Source organism: Aplidium turbinatum, chromosome 4, assembly GCF_918807975.1.
Source record: "Aplidium turbinatum chromosome 4, kaAplTurb1.1, whole genome shotgun sequence".
Lineage (NCBI taxonomy): Eukaryota > Metazoa > Chordata > Ascidiacea > Aplousobranchia > Polyclinidae > Aplidium > Aplidium turbinatum.
The window spans coordinates 30,685,319-30,708,389 of record NC_137475.1 but is presented as its reverse complement, the minus strand read 5'-3'; the positions used below and the strand labels follow the sequence as shown (position 1 = coordinate 30,708,389).

General features: G+C 37.0%; 1 protein-coding gene across 1 annotated transcript in view; it reads right to left on the bottom strand.

Moving 5' to 3' along the window:
• Positions 1–2,568: 2,568 nt before the first annotated feature.
• The window catches only part of LOC145769055 (somatostatin receptor type 2-like), a 33,386-nt gene continuing 12,883 nt past the window's right edge, over positions 2,569–23,071 (bottom strand). Inside the window, exons 4-10 of the mRNA XM_082580652.1 lie at positions 22,572–22,716; positions 21,463–21,574; positions 19,045–19,169; positions 17,082–17,223; positions 8,613–8,721; positions 7,068–7,188; positions 2,569–2,674 (exon numbers count right to left, since the gene is read on the bottom strand). Coding sequence (XP_082436778.1) covers positions 2,569–2,674; positions 7,068–7,188; positions 8,613–8,721; positions 17,082–17,223; positions 19,045–19,169; positions 21,463–21,574; positions 22,572–22,716 — 860 coding nt within the window. The remainder of the gene's footprint in view (positions 2,675–7,067; positions 7,189–8,612; positions 8,722–17,081; positions 17,224–19,044; positions 19,170–21,462; positions 21,575–22,571; positions 22,717–23,071) is intronic.

Genomic DNA, 23,071 nt, shown 5'->3' with positions numbered 1-23,071 from the left:
TGTATAACCGTAACTGTTCGGTTTCAGCAAAAACTACTGGTGAAACCAACACCACAGCAGTGGGCATGTGGATTCTTGCAAATCTTCTGTTTTCTGTTCAATGTGGGCTTGCTCCTGGTGGTTGAAGATTTAGATTATAGACGGAAAGTAGACGGCGGTGGAATAGCGCAACGGATAAGGCGTTGGCATTCTAATTATACAAACCTGGTTCGACTCCGGGCTTCAGCTGATTGTTGAAAACACAGCTCACACCTAGGGTGTAATAACTTGGATGGTCAAAATTGGTGCACCAAAGGCGGCCGAGAGTAAGGAACCGACCACCCTTAGTGCCGAAAGCTTAGTACAATGAGAACCTTATCGTCTCATACCCGACACTTGAATCAAGTGTGGGACCACCTTTACCTTTTAGACGGAAAAACCAGGAAGCTAATCTTCGTGCCCACCTTCAGATATGCCTTTGACTATCCTGCCAAAGATTCATTGTCACACATGTAGGCTACAAACAAGCATATGTTGTTTTGAGAGCAACGTTAATTTAACGACAATTAAACATTGTCGACTTAGAAATGCATAGTTGTTCAGCCAAATAAACTGAAAAATGAAAGCTTAAACTAGACCCCCAATCCTCCCTAAAGAATGCTACATGGTGCAGACTGCTTTAAACAAAATGGTTATCCTGCTCTCGGTAATATCTTCTTACAGTCACTTGGTCTGCGAGAGCTGACACATTGAGCACACCAGCCATGGTTTTTGTTTACTATTCAGAAGTGTACTGTGCATCTGTTTTGACCGGATGCCTGTGCCCCGCATCTTCGTATTGTATTCTTGCTGGCCTCCAACCTGCTCGAATTCATTGTGAAGAAGTCTTTCGGTTTCGTTTTTCGGTCGATCATTATAGCTAAATCGCCTTATTTACTTCCAGGTTTCTGCTACTTCAAACGAGCTCAATTTCTGCTTAATGAAGCTGACAAACAAACATTTAGGCAGAAAGTACATGAAAATCTAACCGGAAGTGAAATAGCACCAGACTCCATTTGTCCATCTCCGACTCCGACACCTGTTCCATCGACCTGTTTCTACCGAGACAGGTGTGAGTGCACCTCAGGCGTCTTTGTAAGGGCGTCGGAGTTTTTCATTCAACCATGCATAAATGGAAAATGGTAGGCTATGTAGTGCTGAAAAAGAGACTGCACATCAAATTCTCCACGACTGCACCATATTCCAACCCACCTAACGCAGTGGAAGGTCTACGTATATTAGATGACGAAACCATAAATTTGCTGCTCTGTAGTAGTCTTCCAGTGAAGTCCATGAACATTGTAAACCTGAGGTGGTAAAAGGAAAAACTCTGGTCTCCAGAAACTCAAACAAAGAAAAAGGCTGGAACAATGCGTCGCAATTTCAACGAAGCTTATATCGAAGGTTATTCTATTGGTAATTATTAGAAATATAAAATAATTTTCGTGCATTTAAGAGCGAAAACACCACGTTACTTCATTCTTTTTAAAGTCCCCTTCGCATAAAAACAGCAAAAGTTTCTCTCTCAACACCAAAAATTGTGTCAAATTTTTAGACCAAGTGCATTAAAAAGTGACTTTTTTTAAATGCTTACTATATTTTCGGTTAGATTAGGATGCATCAAGCGCGCCCTAAATCTTTTACAAAACTTAACATTTTTTAAAAAACATTACAAACTCTGTCCTTTCGGTTATACGCAACAAAGCAATATTTTAACCAAACATTTGATCACTTTAATGTCATTTAGCATTCAAAAATGTCAATAAATGTACAAATGTTGAAAGTTATTGATAATGTACAACACCAGGATAACCCTCAAGCAAAACTGTTTGATTTACTTGAAATGGGAGAAACAAAATGCAAACAGATAAACTCTTATTGGAAGTAAAAAGGAAATATACTGTAGAGTAACGATTGGGAGTATTAAAAACATCACAAAGAAATCAAAAACTGACGATGGCCGAGGTAGACATCCAAAAAAGATAATTATTAATAAAAAATCACTAAATTTTTGATTTATCAGATAAAAGAGAGACAAAGCAAGAAAGAGGTTTATTAGAGTAAACATGATATGCATAGAAAATGAATAAATAGTTGAAAGAATGGAATAAACCAGAGTTCTTCAACTTTTTGAGCCATGGAACACCTTATGCATTGAAGTAATCTTGCGGAACACCAAACAAAATATTATAATGATACAATAAAATAAACAACCCAACAATAATTTATTCACGTTCAGTTTTTTTTCACTGCGATATCTGGGCCTGTTTGGATGAGCACATTTATATTTGCAAAAAAATTGTACAAAGACAAAGGAAGCTCTTGTGATTTTGATTTTCGACAGGTCTTTCATGGAACACTAGTCAAAGTACTCAATTTCTTGCGGAAGACCTGACGATTTTTCACGGAACACCGGTTGAAAAATTACTAGCATAAACAACATAGCAGTATAAAAGATGAAGATTTGGTGTTACAATTTTGTAGTAGCCTAGGCTACTTTGAAAGCTGAAGGTTGAAGAGGAAGGGAATTGTTTCGAATCTTCCTAAAATTTATCTGCAAATGGTTATTTCTTTTGCACTATCGGAGCTCTTCAGTGGGATTAATAAGTTGGTCATGTGCACTGATGTTCCACTTTCGACAAGTGAAGAACTTGCTCTGAAAATACAGTCAAAACAATTCATTAGTATTTTAACAAAGCATTATGCAATTAAACTTCCACATTGCTTTTGCTACAGCAGTATACGTCAAAACTTCGAAAACAGAACGTTTGTCATTGTGAGGAAGTAATTCGTGACAACAATGCTGAATTTTGATCAAACATGGTATTCACAAATTAAAAAAAAACAATTAATGGCATCACCTTTCAGTACCACATTCATTCACACTGCTATTGCAATATCGCTTTGGAAAACAAGTTCCATGTGAAATTTTTTCTTGTGTTCCACTGTTACTCATTTCAATAAAGGGGTGCAATAGAGCACCTGGACCCTATGGACTCTCTGCATCTGTTGACGCTACTGAAAACACTTCAACTCTTCTTCAAACTGGTGCCCTGACAAATAATTACAGTGCTGCACAACGTACAGGTCTGGACTGGTTCCAAAGCACCCATACGAAAAACCGAGATATTGCCTTAAGCGAGATCTTATGAGAATTATAACATCGCTAGTTAACCTGCCACGTCATAGTTTTACCAGCAATGAATAGCTGCAAGCCTGGGAAAATATTCTCTACCCCATAAAAGATTTTGTGCTGCATTACAAAAATTACCTTCATAAAGGCCTACTAGACCTTCGCCACTCTTTTTAGCAACATGTTACAAAGCTTGCTCGCTACAGAGTTCTCTATAATTACACAAGCCAACACACATTTTGTGTCAGCATAGTCAATGCCATTCTAGGGTATGTTTTGGGTGCTGAATTCATAAATCACATCAGATTTTTTGTATCACATCAGGATTTTATGATATCTGAATGCTGTTTTTGGTAAAAATAGGTAAAAATCGACTCCATATCTATAGCGATGGCGTCATAGTCTGGCGTCATAATATCTATGGCGATAGACTATGGCGTTTCAGGAAATTTTATCTTTTTTGTCAATAAAGTCTGCGATAAAGTCTAAATACAGTACACAAGAGATACGAACATAAGATTAATGGAAACATTGAGGTATTTCATGCCCTTTTTTATTTTATCTTTTTTTTATCGAAGTCTGGTAACTTGAACCCAATTCTTTAAAGTATATCTGCTAACAGTAAACGTTCAACGCCCTTTTCTTACAAGAGTACATTGTTATTTTTTTCGTGTTAAGAAGTAAGTTTGATGGCTGTGCAAATCCCCAATGCCTATTTTAAACCTTTTGGTTTTGCCATCTTTTCCTTTTGTTGGTGCTACAGTTATGTGTTTGTAATGTCATTTGCTATATGTTTGCGCCAGTAAAGAAAAGTAAAATTGAATAGAATTGAATAGACAAATAAAAATACGTTCAATTCTACAGAAAAAAGAAAATTTACATGCACATTTGGGAAACGTTACTCTGGGACAAACTTTCGCTTGCATGATTTTCGTGAATGTTGTGAATGACTTTTGGATTTTATTGATCTCTAGTCTTAGGTTTTCCACACAAGCTTTACATGCAGTATGTGGAGCCCATGATTTGTCCTGATCACCCAGACGAATTTTAAAGTATGCAAGATATGCTTATTTCACAAAATTTGTTATTGTTTGCCTTTGGTTAGGAACAGTATAACTGCCACATAAGTACCAAAAAACATCAGGGTCATTTTCACACTTTCTCCATGAAGATGCCATCCTGCAGCTTATTCACACCACAAACAGAATTAACACTTTGCTGATATGAAAAAATCTGAATATCTGAAAATTCAAATAAGAATGAGTTAGGCCTATAGACGAATTTCTCATAAGCAATCTCCACATTCAGCAGTAGCTATGGTGGACTCCTCACAAAACGAAAAATCAAAAAGTGAAGATTCATGCAAACTGAATGTAACCCTGCCTGCAAGGAGTGATTTGTGGACAGTTCTCAGAAGGTACATTAGTTGGATGGTCTACCATAGACAGACGGTCCACTAAGCAGAAGGTCCACTATAGTAAGAAGGTCTAGGTGACCTTCTTGACCAGTGGACCATCTAGCTAGGGGGCCTTCTGAATAGTGTACCTTCTGAACATAGATCGGTCACTCCAATGGTCATGGTGTCATCACACATTTCCAAATGTTACAAGATAAAATAATTTCTATGATTATGACAAATTTTCGAACACCATTGGCTCAAAAGGTCTTGATAAAACGGTAACAGTAAGAGAAAATTTGGCCAAAAAGTCAATATTATTGAGAAAAAATATCATGCAAATATCTCAAAAACCTGATGTAATGGATAAAATCTGATGTGATTTTTGAAATCAGCAGCCTCAATATACCCCAAAGCACACCTTACAATGCAGACACAATTTTTTTTTTTGGCTTGTGTTATGGATACGTGGAAAGTTGGTTAAAAACTGGCCCTTTACCACACACAATTCGCTATCACGCTATCCATCTTCAATCTCTGTGGCTCAAATTTCCAAGAAACCTCTTAGTAACGTTGATCTATTTGGTAACATCGATAGATTAAACGCTGACGTACACCAGTTAAGACAATGAATAATTGGTGGCGTTGAGCAGCAGATCGCTGACAACGTTGAAGATTGCCACTGTTTGATCTTCCAAATGACTGTAGTAACATGTAATTTCCGGATGATACAAGTGAAACATGGTGAGCAAATATCCGACATTTTGAAGGTGTTCTGTCACACGCAAGAAGAAGACAAATATGACCTAAGTATTTGAACAAAAAAATGAATCGCATAGCCTATAGTGTTTAACTTTGTTTCTTACCCTTGATTTTTACTTCTAGAATATTTGTCCCTTTTTCTACAGATTCGTTCAATGTGGCAACAAGAAATAAGAGTTTTCTCAAAACTTCGGAGAGCTAGTTTCACCCTGCACAAATTGGCAGTTGCATGATGACTGTTTTATCATTTGTAACGACAGCATTGCTTTGAGATTAAATTTTCCACATAACATTCTTTCCAAATCTTTTATAAATAAACTAAGCGTCACCACTGCATATATCTTGATACAAAAACAAAGCATAAACTATAAACGTTTTTGGTTAGAGCCTAAATCTAATCCTTGTGAAGCAATAAACAGACTAACTTTCATTGCACTAAAGCAGTGGTTCCCAAAGTGGGCGCCAGCACCCCCTTGGGGGCGCTTGCGACCATGAAGAGGCGCTGGCTATAAAGTGGGCGATTAAGGGGGCGCTGATAGTAAATCGGGCAGTTACAAAAAGAGGATTGCAAAGCATTTTTTGTTATGTTTCGCTTCAAAGAAATACAAAAGAAGACGGTGGCTATAAGAGCTCTGTGGCAGATATTGTGGCAATTATGTTGGCAACGTGGCTTCGCAGTGCCTTACAAGTTAGTTGAGGTCGTAACGCATAACGCATGACAATTTGAAGCACTGCGATTACGCAAATCCGATCTTACAATCTGAGGGTATTTTGATTTAGCGTTCGTCTTAATCTATCTTTGAAGACTGTCAGTCTGTTATCAAAGCAGTGAATAAAATTAAAGCGCACGCTCTGAACAGGCTACACGCTTATTCAAACGATTGTGCAATGAGAATGATGAAACTTTTGAGCGCTTACTATTCCACACCAAAGTACGATGGCTTTCCAAGAGAAATCGCCTTGCACCATTTTATTCGCTGTTTGAAACTATCGTGGAATTTCTACAGAGTTGTGACCCTGGCCTTGCGAATGACGTCCTGGTTGTGAGAAATGATATCGCCTACTTGTCAGACATATTTCCCAAATTCAATGGATTGAAATTATCCCTTCAGTGTAACGAAATCTCGTGTTGTAAGCCTATCAGCGAAATTTAGCTACACGAGAATTTTTCCAATTTTTAAGCTTGCATCAACTTGATACCAGTGACAAAGACATATCTGATGTTGATGTAGAGACGTACAGCAATCCTCTTCAAGAACTACACAAAGACATGGGAGTTCGATTCCAGGATGTATTCCAGTTAGTAATCCATGACTGGATAACCGACCCATTCTGTGACATTTTCTAACATGGAATTCTTGAAGAGGAACTGATAACACTTTTTTTGTCGAAGGTGTCGTTTGATAGGCCTTCTCTGTTTGTTGTCCAGGGAGACACTATTAAAAAAAAGTTTGGGAAACACTGCACTAAAGTGAGTTTGCGCGACAACATGGAGAAAGACACAACACACATTTTTGTGTCTTTAAACCTCTACTGTACAATGCAGAAGGTGTCGAGGTGCAAGTTTAGGTGTGAGAACGTATCTGAGAAATCAGTTTCACGATGTTTGTTGTATTCTTATATCTCCATAGAAACTCTTTCTTTAAGCAGGACAGCCTTTCATTTATCTATCGCTATGAACGAGCAGCGTAACTATTGGATAAATCTGAACAGATACTTTAGAGTATCTTTCACTCACAAAATAAGTGGATATCTTACTTGGCTTTGTAATTTCCACTGAGAAAGCAATACAAGATAGGGTTTAGCCCAGCGTTCAAATAGATGCAGCAAACAGTGCACCAGTGAAATATTGTCTCATAATGTGGGTCGAAAAGGTAGTCTGTGGAGCAGAGTTGAATCTATTACACAGCTTTTAGCTCGATTGCATTACACTTACACCATCAATTTTTTTAATTACATTACAATTACATTGTTCTGAAAGATGTAAATTGCAATTACTTCCAAATGCAATAATTTACACGTGTCCATTACAAAAATTAAATGTTTTAATATTTATGTTCATCGATAATTTTTTTACAGTTTGATTTCATCAAAAGCAAGTAGAACTACATTTGATAAAGATTAGGTTGCCATGTAGAAGTCCCTTTTGAACTCCAACTCGCGGCTCAACAAAAGTACTGACATCATGCGTGCAACTTACCAAAATAATGTTGGAATTTGGACCAAATTTGTCTAAACTTACAATCACACAACAATAAAGGGTTTCAATTACAATTACATGAAATTGTGTAATAAATTACCCTCAATTGCAAATTATTGTAATTTATCCAACTCTGCTGGAGAACTGTATAAATAAAATAAAAGTAAAAGTTAAGTGGTGAAATACGAAAATAAATTCAGAGATATCTTTAACTCTGAAATTGGAAACTGGAATGTAAAGTGTACAGCAATAAATAAAAACGGAGAGCAGGGATTTTTTGCTAAACCACGTATCAATGGAAAGTGATAACAGCTTTTCCTTCCTCACTATGTAACATTGAGAAACACCCCGAAGGTCCTTATCATCAATGATTGAATTATTTTCTACAAGCAGCAAAGTAGGTATGGGCGTTTTGGATGACACTAAATGTCGGCTACTTCTTTGTAGTATCAGTGTAGTCAAGGCAAGCCTCGACACTCTGATAAAAGGATACTGTCGGCCTCAAACTCTCAAACGACAACTTTATCTCTAGGTGAAAAGATAACAATGAAGATAGAAAATCGGAAACGTCTGCACAAACAAATACATTGGTTTGCAATTTCGTTTTTTTGCACTGGTGGTTCCTTGGCATCAGATCGTTTGTTGGCTAGTCTATACTGTATTATCACAGAATTTTTGAGTTTCTTAAACAAAAGCAAAAGGAGGAGCGGAAGAACGTGGCGTGTGGAAGCTATTGACAGCCAACCTCCAGCTCGGAGACGGCACATGATGATGATGAAACGCAACATATACGACCGCCCGAGGAAGGAAGAAATTAAGCAAATATTCATAATGACGTTACTGGGTCTATGTAATTGCTTTGACTATTTCATTCACTTTTTACATTTATTTTCATGCACAACGCAAGCTTTACAGTTATTGAATCAATGTAGAAAGATGTTTTCTGCTGTTGCTACATTTCATAAAGCTTTTTTTCTTTGTCATAAAAAAAGATATTGACCTTATGATTCGATGAAACTTGATTAAGATTTAGTTAGCAGATATTCACTCAAATGTAGGCTATTGCTTATAAATTGCAGTAACAAATCAATTAAACATATCACCCGTCACTTGAAGTACTTCAGGACCAAGCAAGTGAATGGTTGTTGCAAACAAATTTGGGATCCAACATAGAAAAAACAAAACCGTCACAGTCATAACCATCTTCGTGACCTGAAATCCACATAAATCAAAATATTAATCGTCAACTTACAACAACTACAGTAGAAGTTTGCGATGGAATAAACAAAGCTAAAGAGATCGCATTTGGTCAAATTTTGAGACACAGTTTGCTTTTTTACACAAAATATAAGTAGTGGGGTGAGCCAAAGCAATATAGGCTACCAAAGTTGATTCATGTAGCCCATTGCTGGTTAAAGTTGCGTTGCCAAGAAAACTATCTTTGTGTCAGGTATGACAACAATAGCCTAAAACTAAATTAAGAAAACGTCCTAAGTGTGAACACGATCATTATTTTCTTAGTTTTTAAAAGCTGAAAAAAACAACTTGAATTCATTCCTCCACTATTTAATATTTTGAGATCAAGCAGTTGTTTGAAAATTGAATAAATAGAAAGCATTTGTGGATCTGACATAAGTTGAAAGTGATCTTTTTCGTTTTTATTTTTTATTGTACATTGGACCATTTCTACAGGTTCAAATTTATTTTTTACCAAGTGTTATTTAGGTGTGCGGATCATATAATAAAATGAATGAAACATTACCTTTTTTGATGGCATCTGTGTTTTTGCCTTTCGGACAGTGTTTCTTTTATTACGCTTCTAAAACAAAACAGTTAGTTGAAGCTTATTTGAAACTCTTTTAGAATCTTTTCAACATGTTCTGAACACAGTGATCACCATATGGTAAACTTTGTAAAAAATGGAGCATTAAACACACCGCTTGCTCGATGAATGCTGAACACTTAAATTTCTCGACTATACTCGAGTCCGTTGGCTGTAAGGAATGTTTTAGCAAGATTCTTTGAATTACTGGAAGAAATTAATGAATTTCTGAACATGTAGGGAAAGTACGAATTGGAATCTCGCTTTAGTGAAAGTACCTTCATGTTTAAACTTGCTTATCTAGTTGATATTTTTGACCAATCGAACCACTTATTGTAAATCTCAAGCTACAAAGAAAGAAAACAACTGTACTTTACTTTATCGACTCTCTAGATGAGTTTGTGCAAAAGCTTGAAAACTGGAAACGAAAAGCTGAGAAAGGAAATTTTGCAATGTTTGAGACCCTTTCATCTGTGACTGAAGATAAACAAATAAAACCCGCAGTTTCACATAGGTAAGTTGTCGCAAAAGCCACAAGGATTTCTCAAGCTTTTTTGCTAATTGGGGAAATGTGTTGAGTTGTACACACCAGAAGGCATCCAACTGCATTAGATCAAACTCCATTTTGCTTTTACTACTAGCTTTCATTTCAATAAAATAGTCTTTCATGTGGTCATTACGCAATACGCATTCTTTACACATATGCCTAAATAACGTATAATTTCACATTGCATGTCGTACCCCTTGCTTTGGTGCTTCGTATCCCTAAGGGGTACACGTACGACCCAGGCCCGTAACTAGCTTGGAGCACCAGGGGGGGCAAAAAGTATTCTAGAGGGGGCCCAACTTTTAGCTTCCGTATCATGTACGAAAACGACGTTTGTACACAATGTGGGTATATTTACGCAAAAACATTATTCGTAGGCTATTACTGCGTTTAAATTAGCATAGATTATCATAGAAACAGCAGCGTAAACTGGCATTATAGAATCAATTACGTGCTTTTATAGCTTAGGCTAAACAGTTAACTAATGACAACAGCATAGAAATTGAGAAGCAAAATCATTTTTAAAACATCCGACCATCAACTAGTGATAAAATGATTAAAAATTGGCGTAGAAACAGCAATGAAATTTATGATTTTGTAGTTGATTCTTTTGTTGGTTAATCCATTGCCTTTGATGGACTTCGAGCTTGTTATAGTTTATTTACATTTTCTTCTAATGCGCTGCATCAATCACACAAAATATACTATAGCCTACATAGAAAATAGGCGTTTAACGAAGTTATGATCAAATAGGGCTGCAGCTGCTGCACCTGTCACTCATCGTTTTGTAAATAATTGTACAATGTGTACATCGCACCTCATTTCCTCTAGTGCAGAATCAACAATCATCTCTTCAAGATCAATCCTTTAATGACAATAGTGAGAATGTATTTCATCTCATCAGTGAAATGTAGCCTATCCTCGTCACAGATAGGTTAGGTCCTACCTTAACAGAAGGCGTGTATGGACTTCACTGAATCTATTAACAAAAACGTCCAGGTCTATTTTCTCAGTCATTTCCTTTTCAAACACTTGCAGAACCAAGTTCGCCTGGAACATAGACCTGCGTGTAGGCTTGTCTATTCCAGATAAGACCAAGAAGCTTGTTTCACAAACCGCACTACTGGACCCTAGTGATGCCACCGTATAGCGGCAAGCTTATATGCATTCGAGAATGCCACTCGTAGATTGTAGGCTTACAGTTCTTTCAGTAGCCTACAATGGAATCCTGGTGTTCTGCAACTTTCACATGGTCAATTGGTCATGTAGGAACTGTTTTGAGACTTGCAATTCCGCCTCTGATGGAATAGGCGTACCTATCTTCAGTTGCATATAATAGTGGAATGAGCGATTCATGGTCCAAGAAGTTTTCATTTTCTTCTAGAAAGGGCACCAACAGATGTGTAAAACCATGAATTGTATGCAAATCTGAGCTTCATCTCCAAACCTATTTTGTCTATCGTAGCATACATAAGTAACTTTGTCAGATCCCTGTCCTCCTCCATTCCTGCAGCCAGTGATGGGCATTATCGGCGATAATTTATCGGCGATAATTATCGGCGATAAATTTTTATCGTTTATCGTTATCGCTTAATTAGTTTTTCAGTTATCGTTTATCGTTATCGCCAAAGGCAATATTTGATTATCGCCGATAATTAATCGCCGATAAATTTTATTTCGGATCAACACACAAGTGGAAAGACAATGAAAAGTAATATTTTTACTAGCCACCTAGTTCATGAAACTAAAATTAAAACCAGTTCATCTTCAGTGCGTGAAGTGTGTGTGCACAGGTCGTTGTCAAGGGAGGGCACGCCCCCTGCAGCGACGGCCCTGACAACACAATAACTTTTAGAGTTGCAAATTGCAATGCAATGAAATGCATGCAACAAGTCTCTTGTTGTTTTGCTGCAATCGGCAATCGTGAGTGAATTTTACAATTAAAATGTAAGCGCACAGGCGGTACAGATTCCTTTGAAGCGAAGCGAAAAAAATTGGCAAGTGGTTTATGAAAGTGTCGCAATACGAGGCCGCTTTTACATCGGAAACATGGTCTTTCGCGCCACCATCACTGAAACAAGTCATTGCAGAATATGATATTGCTTGAAGCATTTGACATGCAGACCGACATCACACTTTTTGCATCTTGTAGTAGTTTTTGCATGACAATAGGCGCATCGAGTTGCGTGGTAAAATTATGCTAAATACAGTATAACCTTTCTCATTTACCTATGCTGCATAGACGAGTAGTGACAGCGCTGGAACAGCAATCGAAAGGGCGCCGGTTCGACACCGCTCATGAGCATACAGTTGCGTATCGAGTTGCGTGGTAAAATTATGCTAAATACAGTATAACCTTTCTCATTTACTTATGCTGCATAGCCGAGTGGTGAGAGCGCTGGAACGGCAATCGAAAGGGCAGGACACTTAAAGGCATGCCTGAAGGTAGACATGAAGATTGGCTTCCTTGCCTTCCCGTCCACTTAATCTAAATCTTCAACCACCGGGCGTAAGCCTAAATACGACGATGATTTACCTATGCGACATAGCCAACGCTCAATCAAATATTTTTATTCCCACTAATAATACAGTGCCTATATTGTAATTCTTATTTCAACAACTCAGCGTTCTGCCATTGCTTGATGGTGTTCACAAAGAAAACAGAAAAATTTATCTGAAATTATCATTAAATTACGATAATTATGTTATTGTTCTTGAACAAACACGACTAATTTGACAAGCTTGATGGATTTCACAGTATGCATATTTTTACTACCAATAACGCTTAAGATTACTGATAAATTTTCAAGCATTTTGCGTTTTTTGGAATTTTTTTAATTATTGCTGACTTTGCTGTAAACAGCCCTTTAAGCAGAAAGCAAAATACAAAGTTTGAAATTTTTTATGGTAGTTTCATTTGATTTAATTATTTTGCCTACTGCACGTAAGCGGCAGTGTAACCCAATTGATAAAAGCATCCAACTGGTATCTGAAGGTATAATTATAAGCACGGCGGTAACCTCAGTAGTTTGATTCTGGATCAAGAGGTTGAAGATTGATACCTACTGCCGCTGTTGCGATTCTATTCATGCATAACTTACAAAAAGTTTTGTCCCTTTACAGTATATTATGTTCGATTTTTCGTCATGTTGATGAAAGCAGTTCGTGCTGCATGGGATGGGGCAGCGCCAATCGAGAAAAAAAATTATCGTTATCGGACATTATCGGCGATAATTTATCGTTTATCGTTATCGCTTAACTTTTTTTTGATTTATCGTTTATCGTTATCGCTTTAGGCATTTTTCGTTTATCGATTATCGTTATCGCTTAACTGAAAAATGAGTTATCGCGCCCAACACTGCCTGCAGCAACTAGTAACTCTTCCATCACTAAGAAATCAGTAAGGCGTGTAGGCTATTTAAATTACGCTTACATCGTAGCAGTGCTTCACCAGTTTCATGATCAACTTTTTAGTTATCTAATCATGCAATTTGTTGCATTCCTGCAGAAGCGCATCATATCCATCATCACTATTCGTAGTAACTGCATCATGTTGATTGAAGTGTCTATCAACTTTAACCATTCATTTATGTCTGTTTCGCGCATCTGGGCAGGTATCGGCTGACTTCAAAATTCCGAGTATTTTTTTCATCAACAGAGCGCAGAACTCGTTTTTAGGCATTTCTTTGACAATCTGTGGTGTGATAACTTGGAATCTTTTTCATGGTGTAATTAAACAAGTTTATGAGCAGGCCTCGTTCTTCATGCACAATTTTATCATAAGTAGGCTACCTCGAAAACTCAGTTCATTTTCTGCCAGAAACTGCACTATTTTTCTATCTACTGCACTGTATAGTAGGTATGTAAGCCTACTCTGGATCTAACAGGCAATAAATCTCGAGTCTGTTTGTTTAACACAACATTCCACCACACCATTATTCTCTTTAATCACACAATGTTTACAATGAAACAACCCATCTGGTATAAAACTAAAAACTAAAAAGTCAGCGAAAAAAGGTAATTAATATCATTCTTCCCAGGGGGGGCTAACATTCCCTGCGCCCCCCTTAGTTACGGGCCTGGTACGACCCCTGGTTAAGAACCCTCTGAACTATTAACAGAAGGCATCATATCACCTGTGATAACCCAAACAGAGTGGGTGAATACGTGGTTGAACCTAAGAAAGACAGTAATGGCAATTTCAAAGGTAAAGTGCGTCTTTGTGTTGAATTTCGTCATTTAAATATGTGCTATTTACGCGAGCATTATGCTCACCTGTGTTCTAAAGACTGTTCAGGCCATTAATGCCGATAATGCTAAATTATTCACTACTTTTGATGCGTGGAAGGGCTATTACCAAATGGAACTGGCTGAAGAAAGTAAATCACTTACAACTTGTATTACACCATTTGGACGTTTTAGTTATGAAAGAGCTCCATTTGGCATAAATTCCATCAGTGAGCATTATAATTGTTGAACGTCAGAAGCACTTAATGGGTTGTCTAATGTGAAAAAAGTTGTTGGTGATGTTGTAATCTACTCGTCAAATGATATTGATCATCACTTACAATTGGTGAAATCTTTTCTACATAAGTGCAGGAAAAATGGTATTCGTCTAGTCTTCATCGCAAAAAATTTAATTTTTCGGAAAATGAAGTTGCATTTGCTGATGTAGTGCTTAATCAATATGGGTATAAAATTGGTGTTTGTAACAAAAAATCCATAAGTTTTCTTGCCGGTTGTAAATTCAATGTTTCCACTGATCATCGCCTCCTTGCTACCATCTGTAACAAACGTAGACTTGACGAAGTGGACAACTCAAGAATTTTAAGATGTCTGATTAAACTAATGGATTACCATTTCACAGTAGAATACATTCCAGGATCTCATAACGAAGCTGCAGATGCATTTTCTAGGCATCTTGTTGACTCACCAGATGAGTGCGACCAAGCAGACCAACAATTACAGCTCTTCAGTGTAAATATTCCTCCCACAGCTAAAGGTGAAGATGCCAATAGTTTTTCATACTGGAACAAGTAAGGTCAGAAACAAAAAATGACATTGAGTACCAGTTACTAAAGAACCAAATCTTACAAAGTTTCCCACAGCATAAACACATGTTACATGAAATGCTGCATGTATACGGGAATATTCGTGATGACCTAACCATCAGTGATGATGATTTACTTAAAAGGTACAAGACTGCTCATCAGTAAAACTTTACGGAAAAATGTTTTGTGTGAACTTCACGATGGCCACCGTGGCATCGAAGGTTCAAAAGCAAGAGCAAGACTAGTTGTGTATTGCCTTAACATTGACAATGACATAAAAACTCATGCAGAAGTTGCAAGAAACGTGAAAATGACCGTCTGAGCCAAGCAAAGGAGCCTATTAAGCATCTTCCAACTCCATGTCACCCATTTGAATTTATTTTGATAGACTGGTTTTACTTCAATGGTGACAAATTTTTAGTAATTGTTGATTGGTACTCAAAACATTTTGATGTCAAAGGGCCAGTGGCTCATCCTGATGCGACTTCATGCATTGGCTATCTAAGAGAGTGGTTCATCAATACATCAGTCCGTGATTACCTGTGGAGTGACGGAGGACTTCTATTTGGGTCAGCTAAAATGAAATTCTTTCTCTTAAGATGGGGAGTAAAGTGGTCACCCTCATCGCCTAGATACCCCCCAACGAAACTCCATGGCTGAATCCACTAAAAAGTGGGACAAAAGTTTACTTCGGAAATGTTGAAAAATAAAAGGCCAACCCTTGAAAACAAATGAAGATTGGATCAAAGGCTTACTACGATGGAAGAACACTCCCCACAAATCTACTGGCTTATCGCCAGCCATGAGGCTGTACAACCACCCCATACATGATCTTATCCCATGTCACAAAAGTGACCTCAAACGCAGCTGGCATGATGAAAAACTAAGAATAGATCGTAAAGCTGCACAGCGTAATAAAAAACTAAAACATTATTACAATCAAAGTGTCAAGAGCTTGAAGCCTCTAAAAGTCAGGGATCCGGTGTACATACAAAACAACATAACTAAAAGATTAGACAGGTATGGCATGATCCTTGAATGTTATCACAGAGCACTGAGGTATTTGATTCAACTAGAATCGGGCATGATCATTCGTCGCAACAGAGTTCATCTTAGGAAACGATTCCTTTCAAAAGAATGTACCAACAATAATCATCACTACACACACGCGCCTGTTGTTGACAATGACAGCCCGACTCGGCATTTGTCTTCTTTTGAAACTATTGATACCCAACCGTCACATATTAGGAGATCAACCAGGTTGTCGAGACCTCTAAGGAGACTTGCTGATTATATCACGAGATGATTATGCTTTAACATTCGTTTTGTGTCCAACCCTGTTGTAGAAGCCTATAACTACTTGCAAGATACACCGCATGTTAAATGTATCGTTTCATTCTTGTGTATATTCATTCATTGTATGTCATTCTTGTTTTGTGTGTGCTTCTGTGTAAATTGGGGGATGTGATATATGGAATCTTAATTGTTAACCTGGAATCCCTGTTTTAAACGAGACATGCACAGAACATCGAATCGGCATTATGTTGAGAGACTCGTGTTATGAAGACATATCGGCGCGTTGGGCTAACAGTCGAAAGCCTGCATGTTCGACTCCAGCCACCCGCACTTGCTGTTGTTTCTCTAGGCAAGAAACTTTACGATAATTGCCTCTACCTAGTGATCGATTTCGAGTAGCCTAATGGGTAGTACCAAATTTAAGTCATAAGTAGAGTAGACAACCGGAAACATACATTGCCGTCGGCTGCAGCGTGGGTCAGGTGTATGTCGGAAGGCGTACACCGATGCATAGCGCTCAAGTCCGCTTTCCCGCAATGCAGGACAAAGATAAACAAACAAACATATTGTAAACCTGTGTATCCATCTTATTCAATATATTACAGACACGTTGCAGCTTTGCGTTACAGCTGCAACATTCAAATCACTATAGATTTTTGCGGCACACTATAGCGACCCTCTTGGCGGCACACAGTTTGAAAATCTCGATTTGCTGTCGACTAATCATAAAGAGCTCAAACAACCTTCTTAGAATATGCGCTTAAAAATCGATCAACTGCACTTAATTTTTTCATTTTATTGGGCAATTGACAGAACAGAAATATATTTTACAAGACTGCAAATGTAATATTCTCACCTTTTTTCTGTCCTTGACCATTAAAAATGCAGTGATCGATATGTTGCAAATCAGTAATACAGCCAGAGGTACTAGAAACGCAATGGCGAATCGAAAAACTGTATGCACCAGTTGTACGGTGTTGATCGACATGCTTCCGATGCTGAACAGGAATCAAATTAACTTCAGTTATAGTTTTCAATGCATTGCCATCCAAATGTGGCTTGGTCCGATCTTCACACACTAGGGAAATAATTTTAAGCTTGAACAAACTCACCATGCTAGTCTATTTATGATATAACACATAATCTTGAAATCACACATATGATGCATTAGCGTTATCGATGGTATGTTGGTCATGAAAAGTGCGTCTAGAATATTAGGATTAAAAGCATTTTTAAAGTAGGCCAGATAGCCCTTGCACACAGTTGTGTAAAAAAAATTTCAAGAATTTTAATATACTTCTTTGTAGAACGGAAAATGAAAGAAAGCCAAAATAAGGGGAGCAGCTGACTCGAAGACTAGGCCTATATGTCACTTCACTGCTTCCTGTCGTCTGTTGTATCGCATCTGTGATCGCAGTGTACTGTATGTTATCGCAATGGGCGCAAATGAAAGCATTGTTATTATTATTATTTATTAGTTTTGCTGCCTTGCAATTATTAAACTGCGCTTTTTTACACTTTAAAGTTTTCACAATAACGCCATTAGGTTTTCCATTAGGTTTGCTTCTTATTTAGGTTTGCTTCTTAGCGCCACATTTGCAGGGAAAAGATGCCACTCATCGATGTGAAAATCCCGAAGCCCATGCGAAAACGGTTGAAACGCACCTAACACACCTGCCTTGATGGGAACAAGCCTATAGGAGAGTAAAGGCGACGCTTTCTGCGGTTTGATATTCTTGTATGTTTTATTTCGAACGCATATTGAAATTAAATTGCTTGATTTTTGAAACCAAATAAATTTGCTAAAGATCTGGTCAGATCCATATAGGCCTACTCATGGCCACCTAAAGATACGGCCTGATTTGTCACATTTTGCAGAAATTTCTAGGTTTTTCTAACTTTGAGCGAACGTTTAAACAAATTTTTCTAAAAATTAGATTTTTACGCTTTCTTCATTCTTTTCCTCAGATGACACAATAGGTTTTAACATCCTCAGATGTTGAAAAACAAAGAAAATTTGATTTCGATGATTTTAGTCAGACTGTTAATTTTTCAATAACAGTCTGATTTTGCATTTTTCAACTTGCTTTTTCTCATTTGCTACTGCTTCCTCAAGGCGACAAAAAAGTTGTATGTCATTAGGAAACCGCAAAAAGTAAAAACATCTCAAAAAATGTCAGTTAAGCACTAGCAGTAGCTGTAATCAAAATCTGCAAAATGTGACAAATCAGGCCGCATCTACAGGTGGCCATGGCCTACTCGATCTGGTAAAGATATCGACCAGATAAAGTGGTATGTCTCAGAAGTTGTGCATAAATATTTGCCAATCTCATACACCTTGTATAATTAATTTTGTTTTTGCTTTACTAGCAAAAATGTAAAATATTCATATTGGCTATAGGCAAAGTTTGCTAAGACAAGGAGTATGATGAATAATCGTAATCGCACCATTAAAAGTTAAACGTAGCTTCGGATATTCAGGTAATTTTTTTTCCAATTTGAAAACCGCTACAATAACTAATAACTGCCTTAAAGATGATATGAACTTGTACTTGCCTGGAGTATTGAAGAGTGCAGCGTTTATCTCTAAAAAATAAAACAAACAAGAAATTATACTCTTTTTTAAAATCTGCAAGCAAGCATACAATCTAACGTAATCTATTTTTAAATTAATATTTTGGCAGTGTAATTTAACTTTTAACTTTATTTCTAAGTCATTTAATTTGTCGAAAAGTATCCTAAACTCAAATCTAACAAAGCATGTGAAAAGCTTAATAAGTGTTGTGGTTTTGTGTCTCTTACAAGAACTAAACACTTACTTAAGTGTCGCAAAGTACACAGTAGGAAGCATATAGATAAAAGCGATCAGCCAAGCAATTGACAAAATAAGTTTAGCGCGAAATTTGGTTCTTTTTCCCACCATCTTTACAGCAAGCAGAACGCTCTGAAATGCATAAAACAGCAAAGAGTGCGACACAAACTTTAAATACAGAATGGGCCTTTTCATTAGGCCTTACAGATTATAGATTAATTTCTTGCGCTCTTCGGGTGACTGTAGACTAGAGTCTAATAGACTATCACAAGATGTTGAAATGATAATTAGCTTTTTTATTTCCGACGTTTCGTCAGTCAGTTGTGCTGACAGTACAGTCGTCGAAAGAACAAATTTAAAACGTATACTGTTCAAACAAATGAAAAAAAACAGTTATATTCAGTAGAAGTAAAACTGAGTGTTTAGTTTTTACCAACAAAGCACTAAAATGCCTACGATAAATGGTAGAATTGCAGCTAAAACTTTGAAAAACACCATATCAAAACAGCTTATGTACCAGGAAGAGACAGCGGCATAGATAGAGTTTTCAGCCAGTGGATGCAAATGCAATGGCACTTTTTCTCTCATTAATGAAAAATTGTAAGCCGTGATTGTTAAGCTGTGTGCATTCTTATGCAAAATGTAAAGCAATATTTGCGTCTCCTGTGCCCAGTAGTGGATTTAAAGGAACTCCTTCGCGTGCCCTTTTCTCCCAAAATTAAACGAAAAAATCATGCAATTTCTTACGTTAGTGCATAAATGTTTTGTACCCTTTGATCGTTCAACTACTTGAGAATTAACCTAACCTGTGAGGCAAGGCATGTGTGACTGATGTGACCAGCGTATGTAATAAATAGGAATTGGGTATTTAAAAAAAATATATATATATAAAAAGTGCGACATTTCAACGTAAAATATTGTTCACTCAACTAAATTATGTTCATATGAAAGTTAATATTTTTCAATGGCAATGGAAGGATGAGGGGAAGTATGCCTTGCTTATTACGAATGGAGGAGGAAGCACGTCGAAAAGACTTCGAAATGACACCGATACATGGAAGTCATGAAACACACAGAGAAATAATAATCATAGCAAAAAATAACTAGTAAAAATAACTACAGCTTTTCTAACTAATTTTAAATACAAAAAAATGAAAAATATGTATGATCGAACTATAGACCTACCTACCTTCTCCTACCCTCGTAAAGCCCAATTACGCTTTGTCAAAATAAATCATTGAAATCCTTGTGTGAAGTGCAGAAAAAATTACATTAACTTCAGTTTTTAATAAAAACAAACAAAAAATTCAAATTTTACAGACATCATGCTTTAATTTCTTTCACATGCTCAAATAGAGACTAGATCTACAAAAAAGACTAGACTATTGGGCTTTAAAAATGCGTAAAAAATTGTCAAAAATGGTAAATTTGCAGATTTGTGTCTAGGAGGCAATCCCCCAGTCCCCAATAAATGTATTTGCTTTTTCTGACCTCAACTTTTATATTATTCAAACTCTCATAGAATTTTTAATTTACCGGAACAGTGGTAGGCTACTTCCATTATAATCTTGATACCTTATTCACTGTGTCCTGAGATGTTCTTGTTGCCACTTTCTATAGCTACGCCCTTGAAACGAGACCACTTTAATTCTCAAAGTTTAAATCCAAATTTTATTAACTGTTTTGTAATTGTAGAAATCTAAGTTTTTTTAGAATTTAGATTTCAAGTTTTTAGGTTTGTTCACATCTTATGCGGTGAGATGGCGCAGCGGATAAGGCTAAATCATGGTTCGACTCCCGCTTAAGCTGGTTGTTGAAAAACATCGCTCATCTCTACCCAGGTTGTAATAAATTGGGTGCGCGATTTTTTACAAATTGGTTTATTCTAGTTGTCGTAACTTTCAGGCGTTATCGTACATTACAATTATTTTGCTGATTTTTCAACAAAGAATATCACTTTTTTCCCAGAAGCAAACCCACAAGGGTGCTAACAAAAGCAGCAGCTTCTTTGGTATTTAGTAAATCTTTTAACTGTTTTTCTTTGGTAGGCTATCACAATAGGTAGTTTACCTTACATATGCACTTTAACTCGGGCAGATATTGTTTCAGACACCAGAATACTACACGATTTGTGTAATTAGTCACAAAGTAATGTCGTATAGTGGTAAATAAATACAGATATGTAGCCTACTGGACATTATTTGTACAGCCTTTTATATCTTTTAGTACTGACGAAAATACGTCTTTTCCATAAAAAGTTGAGAAACAAGGTCATTTGAATATTTTGAGAATAATTATGAGTAATATTGTTGCTATTATGACCATCAAAAAGTACTACTGGATGGCTTTTAATGAGATGACATAGGCCTATATACTTTACTGAAAGTTTGAGCGTTTTGTTAGATTCTAAGAATGCAACGCTTACCTCAAATCGATCAATAGTCATACACGCAATGATGTACACGCTGGCGCATATGCTTATGTAAGCCGTCGAAGCCATCACTTTGCATACAAACCAACCAAACGGCCATATGTTTCTACACAAAACCAAAAAACCATCGTCGGTAGAGATAATTGATTTCACATAACAAATCCAACACAATGAATTTTCTAACTATTGTATCTTTCCTCTGCATTTATGTAATTCTCTTGATTCATACTAAATGAGCAATTTTCGAACACATCTTGCATCCTTGCTGCTACATTGCTTGGTTGGTTGGCTGGTTTTAAACTTTTATCGTCGGACTGACAAAGCCTTTGATAGGTTTTTGCTGGTAGTTTTGCATAGTTGTAGAATGTAGAGGCTTTTGACGCAGGGCCGGTTACCGAGATTGACAGAGTGAAGGTTTCCACTGTTGAAGTGTTGTTGCCTGAAAATTATTCCATGCACTTGGTTCCTCTGAATGAGGAGCATTCTTGAAATACGTATCTTAAGCGCACACCCTGAGCCGAACTAGCGCTGCTTGATTTTGAGTCCGGCGCTTAACCGCTGAACTAACCGGGTGGGAGTGACTATACTCACTGGACCTGCAGTAAAATGCTTACTGCTTCTGCATTTAAGGAAAATGGGTAAAATTGTAAAATAAAAAATCGCCTCGCTAAATTTTTTTGTATTGTGTTTTATATACTAAGAAGGCTTTTTATCGTCACCACCTTAAGTAGCATCACTACTTGCAGGAAGTGTTGGTTTTATCCCGTGCACGTTTACTGTGCTGATGAGATAAAGTAAAACGGTAGTGCTTTTTCTGCAGTCATGTACTGTATATAATTAGGTCTATAATCATATATTAGACCAGTGGTTTTCAGATTTTTTTCTTTTGTGGCCCATTTTCATCAAGCAAAAAATTCTGTGGCCCACTATCTCTTTTATGCAAACGAAGTTTTCCTTGTCAATTATATAACTGCAGCTGAAACACACAGCACACGCACCTTGTAGTTACCGTAGTTACCGAGATGATGGCTCAGTAGCCCATACAGTGTAGGCTATCAGTAGGCCTACTGTTTTAGCTCATTACATCAATATATTCTTATTACCTGCTTAACATGTCAGTGGCCAGTAATGGAAGCGTTAAAAGAGTAGACATATCACTGACAGCTAAATTGCAAATGTAAATATCCGTAATATCAAGTGTACACTTAGCTCTTAATAAACATAAGGTCATTCCGTTTCCCAGCACACCTAAGAAAAAAAGGAAGTCATTAGAAGAAGCGAAGTCATATGCAAAACAGAATGTTGAAGCTATTTTGAAATGAAAAATAATTCAACAAGTAAAAATAACGTATTTTGTATATGGAGTTGAATAGCAATATTTATCTATCTGCATAGCCCATCATGTAAGAATCTCCAAGTGAACTCTCCCGGCAACTAATATCGAAACACCCATCTATGCCAGCTGTTTTCAAGCCAGTCAGTTGACAAAAAAAGTATTTCTACAGATATTACAAATAGAAATCAGAATAGAAAGTAGCCTAGAATAAAAAAAAAACTCACCAGGTATCTAGGTTTTTTTTTAATCTTTGAATATTTTGCAAAC